The sequence below is a fragment of the Anser anser genome (assembly GCF_964211835.1).
Source record: "Anser anser genome assembly, chromosome: 5".
Lineage (NCBI taxonomy): Eukaryota > Metazoa > Chordata > Aves > Anseriformes > Anatidae > Anser > Anser anser.
In genome coordinates this window covers 12,644,696-12,667,377 of record NC_139725.1, presented here as the reverse complement: position 1 = coordinate 12,667,377, position 22,682 = coordinate 12,644,696, and the positions used below count along the sequence as shown (strand labels likewise).

At 50.7% G+C, this 22,682-nt stretch overlaps 1 protein-coding gene across 13 annotated transcripts in view; it reads left to right on the top strand.

The window, feature by feature from the left end:
• The first annotated feature begins 7,733 nt into the window (after positions 1-7,733).
• RAB3IL1 (RAB3A interacting protein like 1) overlaps positions 7,734-22,682 on the top strand; it is a 67,555-nt gene continuing 52,606 nt past the window's right edge. For 12 of the 13 annotated variants that reach the window (XM_083840378.1, XM_083840376.1, XM_083840377.1 and 9 more), the window contains exons 1-9: positions 7,734-8,357; positions 12,426-12,684; positions 13,193-13,288; positions 14,838-14,915; positions 14,990-15,205; positions 18,320-18,448; positions 18,563-18,675; positions 21,571-21,670; positions 22,581-22,647. In XM_083840378.1, the coding sequence (XP_083696504.1) occupies positions 8,347-8,357; positions 12,426-12,684; positions 13,193-13,288; positions 14,838-14,915; positions 14,990-15,205; positions 18,320-18,448; positions 18,563-18,675; positions 21,571-21,670; positions 22,581-22,647 (1,069 nt within the window). In that variant the 5' untranslated portion in view covers positions 7,734-8,346. The remainder of the gene's footprint in view (positions 8,358-12,425; positions 12,685-13,192; positions 13,289-14,837; positions 14,916-14,989; positions 15,206-18,319; positions 18,449-18,562; positions 18,676-21,570; positions 21,671-22,580; positions 22,648-22,682) is intronic. The other variant, XM_083840379.1, reaches the window with a different exon arrangement.

Below are 22,682 nucleotides of genomic sequence, written 5' to 3'. Positions count from 1 at the left end.
TTGACAGTGCTCTGTCTAAGCTTCTGAAAGCCTAGTCCTTGGGTCTAAATGCTGTTCAGATACAGAAGAGCCGTGTGTTTTCCTTTCCCCAGGGCTGACTGCTCTGCAAGGCAGGAGCTGGAGTCCCCTGTGTGCAATGTGCTGCGTGACTGTGGAGAACCAGCTCTCTCCTGCACCCAGGCAGCCCCAGGTGTGTGGTCAGCCGCTGCTGGTCTTACCCTGCTTCCTCTGTGCTGAGCTAACAGCGCAGGCTGTGATACCTCTGTGGGCTTAGCAGTGACCAGTGCACCTGGAGGCCCAGTCTCCTTTGGGATGCTCTGCGTGATTGCAATGCGTGTTTTGTCACTGCTCTTTCCTGCAAGAAAGCTGCAAAGGCTTCAGTGAAGTTAGGTGAAGAAGGTAGTTCCCTGTAGTAACCTACTTTTTTTTTATGCTGGTCTTTGCCTATGTCTTCAACACTTGCTTAGTGTCATCAGCAGGGGTTAATTTGTCCAAACTGTGGGTTTCTCCTTTCCATGAGGCTGAGCCTCAACAAGAGGAGGGCGGTGTTTGGCTTCTTCTCAGAAGCTGTTGCTACCTGGCAGCTGTCTGATGTGGGATTTCTGGTGCAGTTCTGGGAGTTGCTGTCAGCGGTGGGTAGGTGATGGTTTAAAGCACGGAATTCAGTGCCAGTATCTGAGGTTTTAGTTCTGGCGTCGACTGTGGTGTGTTCAATTACCTCTGGCCCTGATTCCTTTGGTGGAAACAATTGCATCCCTGGGTGCGTTACAGCCCTGGCGCCCCTACCATGGACGACTGCTTTGGGCAGGAGGGAGGCATGGCAGATAGGAAGAGGCAGCACGGTGCTTCTGCTGCGTGCGATACAGACCTGGCAGGAGGAGCACAGGCACAGGGAGGGCCACTGGGAGAGCCTCCCGTTCGAGGTGTGGAACTAGATAGGGCTCTTATCAGTGGCCAGACGCTGGCGACTGAGGGGTTGTTTCACTGGCCCAACCACAGCAAAGCCGTCAGACTGACTGATACAACACACAGCTTTGCACTTACCCTGTCCCTAAAAGTTGTAACACCACGTCAGCTCAGGGGAAAGAGAAGTGGTCACCAGGACCTAAACACCCCAGCTGTCCTTCCTTTCTGAAGCCTTACCACTGGCCAGCAATGACGCAGGGTGGCTGTTTCTGGCCCTGGTGTGGCTACTGTCCCTGTGTGGGTGGCATCTGTCCAGGACAGCCCGTGGGGTTCTGCAGCTCCAGGCCTGCATCATTCCTGAAAGGTGCATTGCACTGCCTGTCTTACTGCTTTGTTATGGGGCTGAGCTCGCTGCGAGGTCCCTGAAACACTTCTGCTAAATGGCAGCAGCTCCCAAAGTGCTTTTATGGCCAGGATCACAGGGCTGTTGTCCCAACGGAAACCCGTAACTGCTCAGGATCATGAAAATGTCTCAAAACACCCAAAACGTTCTGTGAATGTGGAAGACCTGGGTCAGCAGAGGGATGGACTGATTATCTCTGAAGGCAGGGTTGTCCACGCAAGGAACTGGGGTTTGGGCACCCCCTTCGATGGGTTTTGGGAGAGAAGGAGTTAGTAAGCAGGCCACAGTGCCCGAGCCCTTGTCCCCTTACATGACAGGGGGACAAAAATGCTTCTTGTGAGATTTTTTGGAGCTGTTGGGAGTTGTTTAGGTGGTTCTAAAATGAAACAGCAAAATCTCAAGTGGCCAGCTCTTGACAGAGGGATATGCTGGCATCTGAGGCGCTCTGCTGCCCTCCTCTGAGAGCAGCTCATCTGGCAGTTCATGTGGCTCTGAGGAACTACTGTGACAGTATAAAATATTTGTGGAATTTAATATGGAAGTCAGTAACTGAGGGGCTACCAGTGTGGCAGCAGTACTTGGATATCTCTTCACCTTCCCCGTGGCCTCAGTCCCTCCAGGTCTGGAGCGAGATGCCTGCCTGAAAGCTTGCCTTACACAGCAGCAGAGGGGGAAGCACGGAGACGCTGACACCCGTGCCCAGCCTCGCTGCCTTTCTAGCCTCCTAGCAGGCCCTGGAAGCCTTCCAATCTTCTCCATTTTACAGATGTGGAGCTTGAATTGCTGCGGCAGGAAGCGAATCCCTCCCTGTGGGGATCACAGAGGCCCCTTCCCTGTGCTGAATGCAATTTGTGAGCCGCAGCTGTCTCTGGGAAAGGGGCAGTGCCCGCCCGGCAGCCTCCCAGAAAACAAGTGCTTTTCTCAGGAGGCCGTGGGTGCCAGCGCCTGGTGAAATCCCTCTCCCCTCTGCGGCTTCAGTGCCAAGAAAAATGCAGATGTAGCTGCAAGACATCAAGGGTGTCTTTCAAAGTGGCACTCTGCCTTGGAGCCTGATGAGGAAAAAACAAAACAAAGTATCTGAGGAAGTGCTGCTTTTCATGGACAGGACAGACTCTGAGATTTGAGCTGTTTGTGAACCTTTGGAAGGGATGCAGTGCCTCACTTTTGTGACCCCCCTCCCAGGTCTCTTCCCCTTAATGTTGCAGGATTCATCACCAAAATCCATCTCGGGGAGGACCCTGAGAGCTGAGGGCGCATTAAGGGTGCTGCCTGCTCCCTGCGTGCTCGGCGTGGTAATTTCTTTCTTTATGGACCGTGTGCTCTTCTGACGGAGGGAGGGAGCAGCTCGCTGCTGCAGCGGAGGGAGCCGTGTCCCTGCCAACCCTACAGATTTTTACAGTTGTCTAGCCTTTTTTTCCATCTCTGTGGCTAATCTGGCAGCACCAGGCTCCCCGGTCCTGTGCCTTTTGGGATGCTGCAAACTGCAGGATGCCTGGGAACCCTGGACAAAGAGCTCAGTACTTTGATTGTAGCACAATGGACTTTCTTGCTCTCATTCCATGATATATCTAGATGTGTCTCTTCCCAATCAGCATTGTGTGAGCAGTACCTCACGCTTTTTCAATCTCCTTCTTTCACCCTCTTGCCCTGGAAAACAGGCAACAGTTTGTTTGATGGTGAAGGCAAATCCCATCCACAAAATCAGAGGTCTTAGACCCAGGGATTCCGGAGTCCCCTTGCTGAAGCCCTTCTGACACAGGCTTGAGGGAAGGGAGTGTGTGGGTGGATGAATTCTGGAGCGTTAGGCCCTTGTTTTCGTTCTCAATTTCATGGCGTTAACATCTGGTCTGGGTTTGCTGGGTCTGGGATGTAGTCCTGCTTTCTATCCTCTAAAACAATCCTTTTCCCTCCTGCCCTTCTCATTTTTATTTTTTTAGTGGTAAAATCTGAATCCCTGAGCAGACAAGGCAGCCAGGAGTGGGGCTTGAACCCCCTCCTACGACTAGACAGCACGTGTGCTGGCAGGGTGTCCTAGCTTTTGCTTTGTAGGGCAGCCCTTTAACTTGTTTAAATCAAACTCAGGATTTTGAGTCCTATTCTGCATTTATGATCTATTCAGAGGTAGATGTGAGCACTCTGGGAGGAACTATGGGGGGTTGGGATGACGTGGAGGTAGAGAGCTTGCTGTCTACACGAAGGAACCAGGACCACTGGAAACAGACCCACCGACCCACCTCCCATCCAAAAAAAGGGGGAATTTCTGCTTTGCCCTGGTGGTTCCATAGTTGCCCAGTAAATGTGTGTTAGCATCTGCCTCTGGGTAACCACACAGCCTGGGCTGAGAGCAGGTCACTAAGAAATGGTGTGTAGGGGCCTCTGAATGACAGAGGTCTGCTGTGCAAGTGGACGGGGCAAATGAGGTGGTGCTCGGGCTGGAGATACCGAGCTGGGGCAGATAATTCCTTCTGTGGGGCCTCAGTGTGGTGCTGCAAGAGTATCCCCGGGTCTGAGAAACTCAAAGGTAGGATCTGGGAGGAGGTGGGGGTCCTTTCCTTTGTGAAAGTGAAGCTGTGGGAGCAAGGGTCATGAGTGGACCTGACTCTCAAGAGGATATAGAGAGCATTAGCGAGATGTTTCTTTGTCTGGATGAGATGGAAGGACAAGAAACAAAAGAAGGAGGATTGTACAGGGCTGGATACCAGCAGAGAGGATGAGAGGCATTTGATAGGGGAGGCCAGGGAGGGAAGAGTTGGGGTTCAGTAGCCAGGTGAGCTGGATCTGCGGGGAGCGATGTGGGTGGCTGGGGACGAGTGGATGCAGGTGAGGGAGTAGGGGCAGTGGAAGTGGGAAGGATAAGATATGGGGAATAAAATGTGTGACCAAAGATGTGCGACAGCGGGGAGGTACTATTTCAGGGCCTTCACAACAGGAATGTACCTTGCTGGGAGACTTTCAGTAGACAAAGTAGAATTTATTGTTAAGGGAGGTAAAGAGCAACAAGCCAGTGGCTTCCTCCTCCAGCTACTGTGTCCCAGGACTGCTCCTGCCCAGCTACTTGAACCCAGCCCAGAGACCCAGGGTCCCTGCCCAGGCTGCCACTTTGCCATTTGCAGGTTCAGCTGGTAGCAAAGCAAACCACATATCCCAGAGACACAGCACTGACACTACGAGCCATAAAGGCTGCGCTGGTCGAGGGATGCCTTCAGCAGCACTTACACACAGGACACATGTAAAACAGACACAGAAAGCTGAGACATCTTCCTCCTCTGGGAGAGACAGAAGTTAATTAGTGAAGGCACACAGACATGACTCTAGAGATTCACAGGCGCACACACTTTCACAGATCCTTTGAGTACCAGGCACAGCCCCTCTCTCTGTCCAGATCCTTCCCAGATCCCACAGGTACTGGCATGGCCCCTGTCTCCATCCAGCACCCCCTACAGGGATCCCTCAAATGCCTGCACGGTCCCTCAGCTCTAGCTAGCACTTAAACCTTGCAGCTCACGTACACATAGGAGAGTGCAAAGACACAGAGAGATACTTAAGAAAATAATTTAATGAAAGATATAAGAAGATAGGACAGACTGCAGTCTATCAGGTGCAGCCAGACAAGCATACTGACCAGTCCCTTTTCACATGCAACTGGTTCTCTTAAACCCTTTTTATACCTACCCCCTCCTCTTTGCTCTTCCCCATGGGTTTGCAGAGCTCTGCAGTTTCTGCACCTTCCCAGCCTGGGGCCCCTTGCTTCACAATCTTATCAGATGCAAGGTTCATCCTTCCTGGAAGTGGTACCTGTAGCTCGTTAGCCCACCAATTAGTGTGGCTGGGAGGTTTGTTTCTTGTGATTGCCTCCCAGCTTAGAAGTCATCCATCAGATAACCCAGCTGGAAGAACACTGCTTGCATGCTCTCAGAAATTAGTGTGACTGACCAGATTTGGTTCTCATCACTTCTTCCCGTTCTTATTACCCCTTGTTGCCTTGGGAAGAGGCCCTTGACCAGATACCCTTAAAGCAGCACTCTCCTTTTACATACCCTTACATGGATGACCCAGAGGCCAGTGATTTTTCAATTTCAATGAAATGTAAATGGGAAACAAATTGGGAGAGAGCAATGTACTTGCACAGTGTGAGATGAGGGTTAGAGCTTCCAACTATGCTGAGACTTCAAGGTTGTCTGGTGGTTTGCTGGCTTCTCTTTAAGCCACAGGTGGGAGCCAGCTCTGTGTGTCTCACTTGCTGCTGAATTAAACACTTAGGAACACTTCACAGCACTGCCTGGGGGACAGATAGCCTTGCTCAGAAGCTGTGGGAAGGCAGCATTTTTTGCTGCCTCAAGGCAGCTCAGATGATAACCCACAGTTTGGCAGTGATACGTGCTGCGTTTTGCTCTGCTGGGCCACCCCATTCATCTGGGCATTGGGAAGTCTCAGGGTCTGTCCACGCTTCCTCCACAGAACTGCCTGTCCTTTGGGGCTGGGAGTGAGGCAGGACACATGCCACTTCTACCTTGTGACAAGTATTTCTGCAAAGAGCTGGGATTCTGCATCCCCAGTACATCCTCTCTTAGTGCTTCCTGACTGCATTATCAGTTCTCTTCCTGCCTTTGTTGGGTCTTGGAAGCAATTCTGCCTTTCTAATCTGAGGACCCTCCATCCCTCCCAGCCAGGCCTTGGGAGATAATAGTGCTGACTGATTAGTTCTGGTGCTGCCTCGCAAAGCTGAAGATCTTCCCCCTCCTTCCAAATGTTCCCTGAAGATACCAAGGGCAGGGCTGTAGGTGACATGGACAATCAGGAGATACTGGGACGTGGAATTTCCCCCTGTGTGGTATCCACAGCATTCAAAGGTTTTGGGAGGGTACCACTGCCTGGAGGAGAGCCTTGGGCAATGGCAAGGTAGGTAGCAATGGGAAAAGTGGAGGAAAGACTGATCTGGAGAACATGCTCTGAGGGTGGCCTATGAGAGCAGGGGCAGGCGCTGCTTGCCAAAACTGCAGTGCTGTCAATCCAGAGGCTGTTGTGGACTTAATTGTGTCCTGGGGTAACAGCAGGAATGCTTTGCCCTTTTTGTTCCTAGCAGGCAGACATACCCTCAGTGACTTGGACGATGGGCTGTGCACCTTTTTGGGCACCTTGCTGGGGAACGCTCTAAGTGACAGCTGTCTTTCTGCCTGTAGTTAATGCCCCAGAGAGAGGGTAAACTTCCTGGAAATGTAGCTCCTCTTGATTTCAGTGGCTGGCTGGGTAGTGGATTGGTCATTTCCGAATGCCCCAGGCATCACCTGCTCACTTCTGGGGCTGACCCTTTTCGCCCCTCTGTGCTTGTAGACCAGGCCCAAGAGAGGAAAAAGCTTTCCAGATCAGTAATGTCCTGGGTACAAGGGCTCCTCTGTGCACATGTGGTGATGCAGGGGGAGGAGAAGGAGTGGACAGAGAACAGTGTGTTCCCGCTGCTTGGCAGAGAGGATGTAAATCTGTGGCTACAAGGCTGCTCTCATCTACCGGGAGAGCAGCCGTGCTCCCTCAGCCTCCCGGGGCTGACAAGTACAAGGATGAGCTAGCTAAAAACTGGAGCCTTGATATCCAAAGCCCAAAGCTCAGTAACAATGAGACCAACTCAAGTCACTCAGGTAAGGGTACAGGAACTCCAGTGCTTTCTCTGAATGCTGAATTTAAAAATCCATATCCTTTCACTTTCCTGTACATTTTGGCTTCTTTAAATCCCTGGCTTTCCTACTGAGCCCATATAGCTGTTTCAGCAAGACTCCGAGGGCATGCTCTGTGCCAGGGAGCGATGATGTGTTTAAGTGCAGTGTAAGGGTGGTAGCAGTCGCTGGTACCAGTTTGAATCCCCCGCTGAGCACACACCAACCCTCAAGGAGCCCTCCAGTCGTGCAGTATGTAAACTGCAGTGACCTAAACTTGCTTACAGCTGCTTCCTCTGTGCCAGCATCACAGCAGAGGTTGTCCCTCTGCAAACCTTAGCTAACCCCAGCAGCGCAGACCTCTGACATCCGGACTCAGGAACTCCAAATCAGGACACTGACAGAAGCTCTGAAATTAGTGTTTATCTTTTATCTATCCTCTAGGCCTTCCACATGACTTCCAGGCTCTTCCACATAATCACAAGGTCCAGGATTGTATCTATCTCTCTGCAACTCCCTGAAAGGAAGGTGTGGGGAGCTGGGGGTTGGCATCTTCTTGCAGATAACTAGTGATGGGACTAGAGGGAATGGCCTCAAGTTGTGCCAGGGGGGTTCGGGTTGGAAATGAGGAGATGTTTCTTCTCAGAAAGAGCAGCCAGGCGTTGGGACGGGTTGCCCAGGGAGGTGGGGGAGTCATCGTCCCTGGGGGTGTTCAAGGGAAGGTTGGACGTGGTGCTTAGGGACATGGGTCAGTGGGGGATACTGGTGGAAGGGGTGCAGTTGGACCAGATGATCTTGGAGGGCTTTCCCAACCTTAACGACTCTGTGATTCCATTCCATGTTTTTATTGTAACTGGCACGGTTTGCAGCCCTGGAAGCTGGACCTCTGACGAAAATATTACATATCACAAAACCGACGATAAAACCCATGACACTCCGGGGCCACAGAGCCCGGCTCAGCACTGACGGCTCCCCCACGCCACTCCACGACCCCTCGGGGCCGAACCCTTCCCGGGGGTCCCGGGCTGCAGGACGAGACCCCCCCCGTCAGCCGGGGCCGCCGCGGCGCCGCTTTCCCCTGCGGCACCGTCCCCTCAGGGCGGGCCGAGCCCGCCCCGTCAGAGCCCCGGCGCGGGGCGGTAACGCGCAGTCGCTCCTCCCGCCGCTGCCGGAATCGTGCGGGGCCCCCCCGGTCCTCCCTTCTCCTCCTCCTCCTCCCCTCCCGGCCCGTCCCCTCCCCGCAGGCGGGAGCGAGGCCCTTGAGGCGGGCCCGGGTGGGCTCGGGGCCATGGGGGCAGCGGCCGCTCCTCCTCCTCCTCCTCTTCCTCCTCTTCCTGCGTCGCCGCCACCGCCGTGAGGAGCGGCGCGGCACGGCCGGGGGGACGCGGCATGAGGCGGGGGTAGGTGCCGGGGAGCCGCGGCCCCGGGGGGCTTCCGAGGCTCTCGGCGGGCGGCCGTGGGGCTGGCAGGGCGGCGGGGGAGCCCTCGGCGCTCCGGGGTCTGGGTCCGGGGTCGGGGTTGGGGTCTGGGTCCGGGCTGGGGTCGCAGCGGGGCTGCCGAGCTCTGCCCGCTGGCCGGTGGGATCGGGGTTGGGTTTCCCACCGGTTTTCCATTCGGCTGGCTCGCCCGGAGCCGTTAACGCCTTGTGTCCCTGCAGCGGGAAGCGTCGAGCCTCGGGCGAGTCCAAAGAGTGCAGCCAAGCCTTAGCGCAGGCGGTGAGACGCAGCTCGGGGCGCAGATAGCGAGATGAGATTCACGTAAGGAGGCAGAAGGCTGATAGCGAGCGCTCCCCAGCTCAGACACGAGAGCATTCCCCAGCTCAGACACGAGAGCATTCCCCAGCTCAGACACGAGAGCATTCCCCAGCTCAGACACAAGAACGCAGTGGCTGATTGCTGTCCGCTGAGGCCAACGTAAGAAGTAGGAGTTGTGTGTTACATTTCAATACACCGCTCCCGCAAGTTTCGCCCGGGCTAAAGCTTCAGAGGGCGAGCTGCCGAGCGCCCGGTGGGGCAGGCGAGCGCTTCTCCGTGGGCTGATTTTGGTTCGTGGCAGCACAGCGCAGTGGCTGCCGGGCTGCTCCCACCCGCACGGCACGCTCGAGTCCTCCTCGCCAGGCTGCGGGCCGGAGTTTAACCTGGAGGGACCCGCAGGCTGTTCGTACAGGAAATAACCCTGTCAAATCAGCACTGCAGGAAACGTGGGGCCTGCTGGAAAAACTGCGGATCCTGCACATTTTTTTGCTTTTTCTACAGAATCCAACTTTAGAAGGTTGTGGTGCGTGTGGCTTTTTTTTTTTTTTATGTATGTTTTGTTAGTTTTTTTTTTTTATTTGCTTGTTTGTTGGGGATTTTTTCCCCCTGATTTTTGCATTTCTTGTGTATGTGGGGGACCGTTAGGATACGATACGTTTTTCTGAGGAATACAGCCACCAGTCAGGCCAGCAATGGCAGGAGAGCACAAGTGTATGTGGTCCTTTGGTGGCTCAGGGTGTGTATTTCAAACCCCAGCTGGAGAATGGAGATAAAGGCTTGGCTGGGCAGAAGTCAGCATAACCAAGGCTTTCTTGGCAGTTCTGTTTGCACAATGTGGAGAATGTGCTGTTCCATTATAGAAGATGAGATGATTTTTCGGGGTAGGTTTTTAGGTCCCTTGGCATTATGGAGATGGTGTAGATGGGGCTTGTTCTATTCCTGCCTGTATTCCAGTTTTCTTCCATCCTGCTTGTATATACAGAAGCATACGTGTCTTCCGAGACAGATAACTTTCAACTGAGAACTTAAGTCATAAGGAAACAATTTTTTTCCCCTTGTTATATATGGGATAGGTTAACTCTTAGTAGTTAAGTGGATTGTTGAAGTATCCTCATCTTTTTTTCCAGGCATTTGGGTTTGAATTTAGTTTTTCCTCTCTGCTTTGTTTTTTGTTGTCTTCTGATCACAGGAGCTGGGGTCCTTCTAGTGAGTTTTGGGTCCAATGCAGGAGTGCCTTGGGAGACGTGGTCCCTGTCATTTGCCCAACCTAATCTCAGAAGTCCATGGCAGAATGGGCTTTCACTGCCATCTGAGAAATGGTTTAACTGTCGAACAAACCGTTTTGTTTGGAATGCTCTCCCTGCTTCATGGCAAATCCACTGCAGAAAACCTCCCCTGATTTTTGTGTGGCAAGGATGAGTTGTTTTCATCAACTCTCCGTCTTCCTCCTGTAACGGGTTTCATTCCTTTCCATTGGGTCATTCTTTTGCTTGGTACCTCCCCTTCCTGAGTGAAGCCTTTGGAGACCTACTTATTCCATTAGCAATGTTGCTGTTTAGGTACGTGATACACGTTAGCTAATCTTGACCTTTCTAAACCATTTTATTTCTTCTGTGCAGTTTTGCCTTTCCTCTGATGAACCAAACGTGTCAACAGAGCAGCCAAACTGGATAAAACAAGTGCTGCACAGTCTGAACACTGTGTAATGCACACTTGTCTGCTCTCTTGCACCTAAAGGAGTAGAAGCATGCACAGTATGGGAATTCCTGTTGGTCATGGGTCACTCACTCAGGTGTATGCATTTGTGTGTATTGTTTTTTATCTAGCAGTTCCAGTGTGATGGATAGCTTGAGATGAATTATCTTTGCGTGGCAGCACTCTGTCCTTTTTCCCTCTGACCAAAATTATTTTTATTTTCGTGCCCTTTCCCCACGTTATTTTCTACACTTCTAAATTTAGTATTATTACGAGAATGAGCCTCCCCTCCTAGATCTTCCCAGCGAAAGTTCAGGAAAAAAACAGGTGAAGTCAACAGGACCCCATTTCCTTCTGTATCCTTTCCTACCTTCCAGCACTGTTGATATTCTCACTTGTTCTTGCTCTACAATTAGGCCACAAAAATCTGTGGTTCTGACTGCCATGTCCCCTTTTCCAGTTCTGTAGTAAAAACGCTGCCCAGTTTGCATGGCATGGCATCATGGGTGGGCCTCATGATTCGACTGCCTTTCTATATTTAGGTGAGATGAAAGAGATCAAGGTTGTGTTGAGCTGTGCATGGCTGAGGACACAAGCTTGCTCTCTGTGGTCTGTGCTCTGATGTACAGTATGGGGCTGGGGAAAGAGCGGGGCCTGGTTGGAATGCAGGAGGTGGAGCAAGACCAGGAGAGAGAAGTAGAGATTGGAAAAAGGGAAGGACAGTAGGTGACCCTACACGTGAAGAGATGATGGCTTCTTTGCACCAGAAGGTAGTGGGCAAGAGGCAGCAGCCAGGAAGCATGCAGGAGGAGGGACTGATGCTGTGCATGCAAAAGGATGGCTCCACAGCTCAGCTGAGGCTTGTTACAGATAACTGGCAGCTGGTTAATCTGCAGAGCAGTGTGCGAGTGCTGCCGAGTGGCTGGACATGATAGAAGGCTTCCACGTACACAAGGCTTGATTGCACTCCCTCGGGCTTCAAGTGGCAGGTGACCGTGTGAGGACAGCTCTGTGCAGGAGGAGTGATGCACGTGCTCCAGGCAGCCCCGTGATTGCAGCGCCCTGCCACGTGGACATCCAAGTCTGCTTTTTCCTCCCGTAAGACCCCAGCAGCTGCAAAGCCTGCTGGATTCATCAGTCTTGGTCTGTGTTAGCTTGCCAACAACTGACAAAGTCCTACTGAGCTCTGGGGAGCCGCGTCCTGGGTGACTTTTCTGATTTCCTGTCTCTGTTACATCTGTACGTGCCAGCCTTTGGAGCTAGGACGTAGGGCTTCATCCCTGCTCAGTGAGGATACACTGCTTTTGGCGCCACTGTGGAGGGCTTTGGTGGAAAAACAACAGTTTAAAGAGGAGTGGGGGTGAACGCTGGGTTTGCCGTGAAGGGTCTGTGTATTGCTCGGGAATGTGGGAGCTGTGCTGTCTTTGTCTTGCTACTCCCCTTAGCTGGGGAAGCAGTGTCCCTGAACTTAGGCCGACTGGGTGTTTGCTAGGTTTACAAGTTGTACCCTTGTGAAAGGAGGTTTCTGATTGTCCTTCAGAGCTGTGCGTGCTTCTGGGTGGTTTGGTCTTACCTAACAGGCTCCTGGGCTCTGTGCCGTGTCCCTGGTGGTTCTTTCAGTTCCCGTTTGAAAGACTGGTTGTGAGAAAATGGTTCGTTTAGGACTTTCCCTCCCTGGAAAGTCTTGTGCTGAGGGTGAGCAAGCCCAGCCTAGGGGTAAAGGAGGCTGGTGGCAGGTGTGCTGGCAGTGTTAGAGGGGGGCTGCGAATCACCTCCTAGTCCTGGTTTTGAATCAGGTCTCAGTTTTGAGAGTCAAATTCCTGCAGCACAGAGGCCCACAACCTTTTGAGTGCCCGCTGCAGCTCCACCAGCAAGCAGAGCACGCTACTGAATGCCCTGTTTGGTGCAATACTGCTCAGCCTTCTTGAAATATTGCGGAAACCCAGCCTGGTGTGTCTTAATGTTGCCTCTGGGGCTCCCTCTCAGCCTGGCAGGTTTGCTGATAACCCCCATATAAAGTTCGACTGTGCTGGTCCCCTACAGCCAGACCCATTTGGAGGAAGGCAGCCAGAAGCAGCCAGCTGTGGGGTACTGGAAGCCACTAATGCCATCCAAAGGCAGCAAGGAGGAGCCAGAGACTGGGTGCCAGGATGCTGGAACTGGGGGCGAGAGCCAGTCCGCTGAGCAGTGCAACGTCTCACGTCTCCGCAGCTCCTCGGTGGAGATCCGTGAAAAGGGATCTGAGTTCCTGAAAGAGGAGCTGCACAAAGCGCAAAAGGTAAAGCCTGGAGCTTGTGAGAAGAGCTGAGGATGGAGGCACAGACTTGAGCAGTGGGGGGGTGTTGTAGAGGTCGTGGGGGAGCAAGGTCTGAATGTGACTGCAGGAATCTGGAGTAGGCAGAAGAGAGATTGAGGTGGTCATAAAGTGCTTTGGAATGGGACAGCAGTTACTAGGGTGGTCCAAAGTCCCTGGGCCAATGTCCAAACTAGTCCCAGAAACCTGCTACAGGGGTCTCTGATATGCGGAAAGCAGCTTGAGGGGGGCAGTGCTTACCGTGCAGCCACATTGCTGATGGCAAACGAGCAATGCCAACCTGAAAAGCCCACCACGACTTGTGGAGGGGTCCCTTGGGTGGCACTGAGTGCTGCGACAGGAGTCTTGGGCCTGTGATCCATGCAGGGGTAGGGAAGAAGGGCTGCGATTGATAGGTGGGGCCAGGCAGGCAGGCATCAGCACTGCTGGGGCCTGCTAGGAGCTCGTGCATTCCTCTTGTCTTCCTCAACAGGAGCTGAAGCTGAAGGACAAAGAATGTGAGAGACTGTCAAAAGTCAGGGAGCAACTGGAGCAGGAACTAGAGGAGTTAACAGCAAGCCTGTTTGAGGTACCACCCTCTTCCTTTTCCCATCATTTCTTAAACTAAGCTCGCTTCCAACTCCAAGTCTACCTCAAAGGAATTCCACACCCGTATCACCTCCCACAGCTTCCTCCTTCCCTCTGTTGTTCTTTCTCATTGGAAAGCTGCGCAGAGCTGCAAGCAGAGCCTCACAGGAGCTGGCACCTGCTCCTGGGGAGGGTTTGCGTGCACTCCTTTCCCCTCCTAACATCTGTATGGTGACATAAATAGCACAGCAGGTGTGGGTCCATGGTTGCAAACCCAAGCGAAACCAGACATGGGGATGCCCAGAACTGGAGGTGAGCATGGCTCCCTGTCCTGTGCCTGCTTTGCAATCTGAGCAGCAGCTGCTGTGTAGCAGAGACGAGACCCTGGCTCGTGTCAGCCCTTGCTTGGGGTAGGAGCAAGTTGGATGTCCTCTGTACGCTCAGCTCCAGTGAGTGTTCAGGTCTGTTTGCGGTGGTGGTGTTTTGCTTTAGTTTGTTTTTTTTTGGTGATGTGGTTCTTGTCAAGCTCTATCCTGACAAGATCCCATTGCCAACAGCTCTGATCTCTAGATCTGACTGCACAGTGAGGGTAGCCAGAGCCCAACAGCAGCTTTGAAGCACAGGCTGGTGCTGAGTGTGAGCGCCCAGAGAGCATCCCCCTTCCGGACAGCTGGCTGCCCGGGCTCAGAGTGAACGTAGAGACAGCACACCCGAGGGATTTCTTCCTTCGGTGGCCTGGGACAAAGTGCTGTCAGGCAGTCCTGTGGGGTGGCCTCAGCTGAGACTGACACCACCCACCTCACCCTTCCTGTGGGAGATGCTTTCAGGCTAGTCTTGTTTAGTCCCCACCTGAGCTACCGCTGCTGCGTTGCAGCCATGCCCAGAGCAGAGAGGGCTGGCCACGCCACGAAGGAAGTGGGAGCAGCGTGCAATAACAAGTCAGGCGAGAGCAGGAGAGCAGTGACCTCACCCGCGGAGGAGCAAGGATGTGGAGTCTGGATCAGGATCTTTGCCAGAGATGGTGATCAGGGTGAGAAACAGTCCAGTGATCAGCCAGCAAGCCTGCAGTGATGACACACGTCTGAGGTCAAGCCAGGAAACAAACCCGCTGGCTTAGGGTCAGGATTGCAGGAGCACTGGACTGGGTGCAGACACAGCTGCTACACGGCTGAGATGTAGCACGGGTGGGTGCCAATGGTGAAGCATCAGCCTTAAAGCAAATCCCAAGGGCAAGGAGGGGCAGGCCCTTGCTTCTAGCTTTCTTCACAGCACCTTTTATCAGTGAAGATTACGACCTTGGACTTGGCCAGCTAAACTCTTAGCCAAATTAGTCAAGTATACTCCTAGAAGGGGGATGCACTCCAGGACCTGAGACCCTTTTTCTGGGAAATTCTGGGGGAAAACTCTTCACATCTAATAGAGTAAAACCCTTGGATGTGGCAGTGATGTCTGTCCCTCTGCTTGCTTGTGATATGGCAGAGCTTTGGCCTGCCCTGGTGGCTTTTTGAGGTGGAACTGCAACAGACAGACTAAAACTCTTTCTGGTCTAGGAAGCACACAAGATGGTGAGAGAAGCGAACACGAAACAGGCGGCGTCAGAGAAACAGCTGAAGGAGGCACGGGGAAAGGTGAGAACTGTGCTGTCTGTGACTTGATCTCTGTGCTGGATTGGTGCTGTTGACTCTTGCCTTGTCTCTCGCAGATTGACATGCTGCAGGCAGAGGTGACAGCTCTGAAGACGCTTGTGATCACATCCACACCTTCATCTCCAAACTGGGAGCTACACCCTCAGCTCCAGAGCCCTTCTAAAGCTGTCTTCAGGAAAGGCCATGCGCGAAACAAGAGCACCAGCAGTGCAATCTTCACAGCTGCCAGCCACAACGCGACTCCAGAGCCAGTCAGTCGTGAGTGCAAAGAGGTGGGTGAGGGCCATGCACTGCATCAGCCATGGAGCCACTGCTGCCAGCAGTTGCTGAGCGGAAGCCAGTTTATTCTGCTGCATCTTGGCAGTTGAGTCCACTATCTGTTCTGGCATGATTTGCTTTTGTTCCTTTTCTCTTAACTAGTTTGGCTTTTAATGATCACAGCTGGATTTGCACTCCAGGACTCCTCCATCAACTTTTAGTCTCTTGTTCTGTGCTCTTGGGCCTGTCACTGTACTTCTTCCTCTTTGCAGAGCGTATATTTAATGTTTATCTTTCTCACTGGGAGGACTGGGCAGAGAAGCCTACAAAGCATTTGTGAATATCTTTGGACCAAACTATATTTAATTCCCTTCAATGATCGTTTAATAGTCATCTGCCTGCTGTGACCATGAGTGTAATGCTTTTCTGCTAGCAGGACTTTTCTGGCTGGGACCTTTCCACTAGCCAGATGTATGCACAGCTACCCTGAAGAGCAGAAAGGGTGCAAGTTGTGGCACTTGATCAGTAAGAAAGAAAATGAGTGAGAATGTGGTGGGGGAACATGTCTCCTTAGTGATTTTTTTGGAGCTGTGGCTTCTGTCATAAAAAATTGTTAAGAGAACATGGAGAAACTTTGTCACTTGGCTTGTGGGAGAACGTATATGCAGAAGGGCTGCTAATGAAACTAATACTTTCACCAAACAGGACTGTGCTGGCAGCACTGGTAACCTCGCTTTTTGGCAGTAAATTCAATGGCTATACCTTGTCAGCTTCTATGTGGTGCTCTTGTTGCTAGTTTGAACGAAATGCTTCAGGCAGCATTGGCTATAACAATTGCCCTGAGAGCAGTAGCAATGAGAGATGAAGACCTTTAAGTCTGTTTCACAGGCAGAGAGGAACAAAGGCTATGTCAGAGGAAAAAAAATAAAGGAAAAAAATGAGTTCAGTAAATGTAAAGCCCTGCTGTACTGGTTTCTCTTGGTCATTCAGAGATATGCTGGGAGTTGGAGTCAAACACGTAGTTGGCTAGAAGCTAATTTGAGGGCCAGGAAGAAAAAGGTTTTAATTTTTTTTTTTTTTAAAGGTCCTGTGACCTCTCCTAATGCTAACCATTCCTCCAGTCAGGACAGAGGAGTTCCAGACTGAGAACCCAGTTAGGTGAACCGCTGATTACATGGTAGAAGTTACTCTCTGCCTACTGTAAGCAGAGAGAATTTTATTGCTGACTGGTTAGTTCATTTTTACTGTTCTTAGCTCAGTCTCAGCAAAACCTGTGTTGATGATGTGTAGAGAAATGCTAGCTCTTATAAATGACTTGCTTGTTAAAGAGGTGGACCTGTCAATGCTTTCAATTCCATTTATTTGTGTAAACAACTTCCACATTGTGCAAATATCCTGGAGTTTAAAGTCCTGGGGCTACAGCTTCTGAAGTGACTAGTAGGTTTATGTATCAGGAGTGGGGTGATTTTTGCTAATTTACTCATTTCTGTCCCTTGAGTTCTTTAAAGGCCTGGTTGAGAGGCGATGAGAGGTGATAAGGCAGAACTTGGCATTCAGAGAGTAAATACGTGGTGCTTTATGGAAAACACGTCCCATCCTGAATTGTGCCTAAAACTTAAATAGTTTTTGTTCCCTTTCTGTACCTCAAGCTGAAGTCAGAAGCTGTGGTTTGTGACCGTGTGATGTCTTGAGCAGCATGCTTAATTCCCTGGAAGAGAGGCCTTGAGCCTTTGTTTGTATCTTTTGTTTTGTCTTGTGTATTTTTACCTCCCTTTCTTGCCTGTCTCTCTCAAACCTTTTCCTTTCCTGTCTGTCTCTTCTTCTTGCCTCAAAGTCTGGGGTACCTGCTGCCCTCTCTCTGCTCCTCTGTGTCACCCCCGGGAAGGCTGTCCGCATCACCTGTGAGCCAGGCTGGCAGGCACTGGGGGCAGAGGCTTGCTCGTCCTTGCGGCAGGTAACCTTTCTGGTCAGGATCGGGGAGGGGAGGGACCCATCGGCCTCTCACACTTCTAGCCTTTCAGTTCTAGTTTCATTTTATGTTAACCTCCGTTTTTGCTTTGTTTTTCTGAATTTGGTTTTCCGTCTTGTGGCTCTGGAGCTCTCTTCTGGGGCGAGGTAAGCAGTCTCCGTAGCATACAGCAAGTGTGATAGAACTCAGACCTTTTCCAGTTTTGTTCACTCGTCTCCTTTGTACTGCTCAGCGTAGTTTCTTAGTTTTGTTTTTCCTTTCAGCACCTTTAACAGGATTTGCTGGCCTTTTAAGGATGCGCCCTCTCAGTTCGGTGGTGGCTGTCTGAGGTTTAAGTGTCAGGTCCCAGAGAGTCTCAAGGACTGAAGAATTTTCAGCCAGGCAGCATTGGAGGGAGCAACCTTCCTGCTGGTCAAGGGGTGGGAGCAGACTCTTGGGTCCCTTGTTGCTGAGGAGTGGTAATTCTTGCAAGCCCATCTGTAAAAGGCAATGAGCAGGCATTGGAATTGGGAAAGGTATTCCTATTATATTGGGAAAGCTGAGTTTGATGTTCAGCTTGTCCCTGCGAGCCTGTGTGATTGCCCAGTATTCCCATTACATCTGCAGCTCCCCCAGACAGCAGAGCTCTGGACTTGGAGTGGCCTTTAAAGGGCTGGCATACCCTGTTACTTGGGCTCACTGAATGTAGACCTGTTGATGGCTATTAATAGTGTTTTTTTTTTCCCAATTCATCCTTTTCTATAGCAGTCCTTTCCTTACAGAAGTGTTCTTTGTCCTGTGTGTCGTTGCTGCTGTGCTTTGCCATTCAGCTGCTCTCATTTCTGCAGTGGGCGCTCGGTCAGTTCAGCGGCTGTGTGGTGGCTTTCCTTCAGCAGGGATGCTGTCCTGTCCTGGAGGAAGGTGGGAGAGAGAGGGGTCTGCAGGTTTCTGGCAGAAGAAGCCCTTTGTATGGGTCTGCCACAGAACTGCAGATGGGTGAGAGACAAAAGATCATCAGAGTACGCCAGCTTCCCTGAAACACTTCTGTGGTAGCCTTTCCAGATGCCAATGTAGATGTTCTGTAGTTACACTACCTGCACAGTAACAGATACCTTTTGATATGGTATCTTTCCCTCCCTCCACCTTCCGTCTTCCTTCTCCTCTTGGATGTTTGCTGCAGGTCGACTCCGTTTTATTTGCTGAGTTCCAGTCCTGGAAGGAATCTCCAACTTTGGATAAATCCTGCTCCTTCCTGGACAGAATTTACCGCGAAGATGTGGGACCTTGTCTGGACTTCAGTAAGCAGGAGGTGAGTGCTGGAAACTGAAGACAAAAAACTGCACGGTCTGACAGACCTAAAAGGGCACATTTAGGGAAGTGAGCTTTGTGCATCTGTATCTTCAGTCACTTCTCTTTGCTGCAGCTGTCCGAGCTGGTACGAGCGGCCGTGGAGCAGAATACACTCACCATTGAGCCGGTTGCTTCCCAGGCGCTGTCTGTGGTGAAAGGGTCAGCAGAAGACTGCGGTGGGCCAAAGTAAGGAACCTTTCTTATGCTCCCTTGCTTTTTTTTTTGCCAATGGTGTTTTCTGGCTGCCTAGCAGAGTTTGGCCAGGCCTGCCTCAGTCAGTTACGAGGGCTCAGCTGAGTGTGCCACTAGCCTATGATCAGTGGTGATGAAGGTCAGCTTATTTATGCGAGAAGGATTAGATCAACTGAGCTGATCTACTCTAATTGAGTGCTTGGGGGATAGCTTAGTGATGTGTTAGTACCTTCAGCTTGGAAAAGGTTTTTTTCCCTCTTAAGAAAGAAACTTTTAATGTTCTCTGAAGGTTTGTGCGTAACCTAGGGTGAAAGGGTTAAATCGGAGCTGCGTTATCTCATGTTCTTGAATTGCGAGACCTTTGAGCTCACCTTGCACTATTGACATTGCTGGTGCTTCGGGTGGATTTGAGCGTAGATCAGAAGAGATCCCGTCTTGCTGCGTGTCATCTTTCCCACCTGATGCTCTCACCATGCCATTGGAATGGGGGCATGGCTCCAGAGCTGCGTGACCATGTCTGATGTGACAGATAACTTAGATTGCCTCAGGGAAGAGGAACTCTAGCAGGAGTGACATGATCTTCCAAACTAAGATAGGGGTCTTTATTCAATTAGTGAGTTCAATTTCAGTCAGCGCTCTCTCTCTCTGTCCTTCCCCCCCTTCCCTTCAAGCAGAGCACCTTCTAGGCAAAGATGTTCCTGCAACAGTAAATGTTGCTCACATACAGGCTTCCTACCACTCTCTTCTGCATTTTCTCTCATCTCTAGATAAATTATTCCAAGAGCACGTGTCAGACGTGCCCGTAACAACCCATCCCGTATTTATCCTCGTCGGCTTCCTTTCTATTTTTTTTCTCTTTGCAGTGGGTTCCAGTCACAAATTGTAATGTAAGTGAAGTATTAGGCAGTGATCAAGGATCTCTAATCCATTAACAAGTTACTAATTTAGTGTGATTTAGCAGCTTTGAGGCTAGAGCTGAACTAAGCTAACCTTTTAACCATGTTTAATTTCCACCCAGACAAGGTGGTAAGGAATCTTGCTGTTGGTAATAAATGCCCCAAAAGGGATTTGATTTGTCCCTCTTTGTCCCCCAGATGCAAAATACAGATTTTTATGGCACTTTTGGTCATGCCGTGGAGCAAAAAGGAGAAAGCTTGGGTCCTTGCCACCCTACTGTACAGACTTCAGTGCAAGGCTTTCAGGAGTCTAGACAGACAGGGACTGCGTTGGCCACGTTGCCCACACAGCATCAAAGCAAAATGCTGGCCAGGAGGCGCTGAGGATAACTGGCTTTTGTGATGGCATGCCCAGCAGAGTGCCCTGAGGTGTACAGAGTGCTTAAGGGCGTAGGTACAAACGCTGTGGTTTAGGTTACTGCTAGCTAGGGTTGTGAGAGCTGGTGTCACACGAAGTGGTACCAAGCAAGCTGGGAGTGACCAGCGGGATTCTCTTTTTTCTAGTATGCTGAAGTGCTCCAACTGAGGATTTCTTAAAGGTATCTTGTTTACAAAGGTATCGGTCATCCTGCACGTTGTGAGAATTTAATCCCTTTAAGTTGTGTTAATATTTGGGCAATGATTGCTTCTTATGCATCTGAACACTCACAACCCATGCTTCCACTCCTAGCTAATATTTGCAGCTAATATTTTCTTGGTAGCAGTGGAAAGCTAGCACCAAGACATGCTCAGAAGCTCTCTGGCACATCTGCTCCTGTGTGTGTTGTCACCTTTCATGGCTCTCAGAGTAATCTGTGCAGCTGGGGAATGATGTCCCTCTTCCCACCTCATGCTGCTTCTTCTGGGGAAACGTGGTAATGACTGTGCAGCAGAAAATTCTGCTTCACTGCTTTAAGTGATGGTAAAGGAGGGACCACTGGCTGGTACTGGGAACCATTCATCTTGAGAATAATGGAAGGAAATGGCAAGAGCGTAGAGGCATGCTGCACCCTTGCTGGTCACATCTTTTTGTGATCTTTCTGGGAGCTGTATTGTCTTGAAAGGATTATACTTTGCTTCACTTTGTCTGAAATTTCTTTCCAATTGTGAAGTCAACCTTTTTCCCTGTCAGCACAGGAAGGGATGGGCTTGTTCTTAGGGACATCAAGCTTTATCAGAGCCCCCTGAAGTCAGCACAAAGTCACCCCATGTGGCTTCAAGTAGAGAGGCTTCAGATCAGGTGTAAATTAATGAAGGGGAGCCTAGCATAGAGGCTGCAGTGTAGCTCGTTTTGAGTTCTCAGTACGAGTAGCTGGTGACAACAGGGTTTGTGCCACTTGGTGGTGATAAAGTGTGATGTGAAAGCCTTAGGCCATACAGAATACCTGATAGCTTTCTGTTTTCCATCAGAGGAGGCTTTATTTTTACAATCTTTCTTTCAGAGTTCCCGTGTAATGCTTTCAGGGTTATCGGCTGCCCTTAAATGTGTTTTCCTGCAGTGTGGCAGACTTAGAGGTTTGCTGCTGGCTTGGTGCATGGAAAAAGTCCAAGCAGGGACACCTCATGGGACATCTTGCACGTCATGTTAGAGGATGTTGAAGAGGAGCCCGGATGACACTTGTTATACTATGCTTCAGCTTTACCTCTTTCATACTTTCTGTGGTTCTGTCATAGGCTGTCTGCCATGGAAGGGTAATTCCTTGGTTTCCTTGGGCATGGAATAATTTATGGTAGCAGATATTTAGCCTCCTAGCCTCACCATTTATAGGATCTTCCTAGGTGCAAAAGGCTCATTATCAGCCGTGTTTTTTCCTTCTTAATGCTCACTGACATGGGTCTGGCTTCTGAGCTCCCTCTTCCATCTCCTGGGGGTAGTCTTGAGGTTGTGGCATTGCTGTGTTCTGCTGTGCCTCTGGATTGCTCTAGGCTGAAGTGGTGTTTTCTCTCCCTGCAGGAAGTGTGCTCTAAGCGGCCTCCCCAGGACCTGCAAGCACCGCATCATGCTGGGGGATTCTGGAAATTACTACTACATTTCACCATCCTGCAGGGCCAGGGTGAGTCTTCCGCCTGCCCAGGGTGCGTCAGCCCTCCAAAATTGTTCCAGGCCTTGAGGTGGAGGAGCTCTTGTGTCAGCCCTCAAACTGACAGAGATCTGTGGGGCTTGAGTTTGTTCTCAGAGCTGTGGTGGCTCTTGATCAGAGTGGCTAATGCGGAGGTTTCCAGACCTGTCTCAGGCCCTGGTGCTCTGGGTTATGCTCATTCAGGCAACCTGTCTTCAGTGTGTTCACTTCCATGGTTTGATTCATTACAGGAATTTGGTTTTTATTTATTTATTTATCATTCTCCTTTATAAAACACCATGATTTTCTGCTCTTTAAATGCTGGCTTTTGTTACTGTTCTGGTACGGATTATTGACTCAAATTGTTATGAGAACACACTGTCCTTTCCTTTAGAGGGAAAGGAGAAGGTGAATGATTTATTAATGCTGCCACTAGGGCTGTAATTCAACATAGCATTTAAAAGTTCTTGCTTTCTTGAGTTGTATATCAGAAGAGCCAATCCTGCAACACATGGACTTAGCTTGATTTAATTTTCGTCACACCATAATGTGTCAGAAACTCCCCTACCTCCCTGCATGCAGACTTCCTGCACAAACTTTTAACTCCAGAGATTTTCACTGAGTCAGAGAGCAGCGCTTTAGAAGGGAGCTTGTAGACTTTGCTGCCACATTAGTTAGTGACCAGTTACGTCTTAAACCTGCAGTAGAAATTCCCACACTGTGTGTTGTGGGTAGTGCAATATCCTGGTATGGTATTGCAGATGCCCAGAACTTGGATATTTTTATCAGCTTTCTTCCTATGTCTTTCTGTCTGGTGATACGTGGTACTATTTCTCAGGTGGCAGGCCCCTTGACAGGCAAAGCAGTTCTGTATCTGACTCCCTTTTCTTTCTCTCTTCCTCAGATCACAGCAGCGTGCAACTTTTTCACGTACATTCGCTATATCCAGCAGGGCTTGGTGAGGCAGGACGGTAAGAGGGGAAGGTAGCTGGGTGCAGTGGGGGCC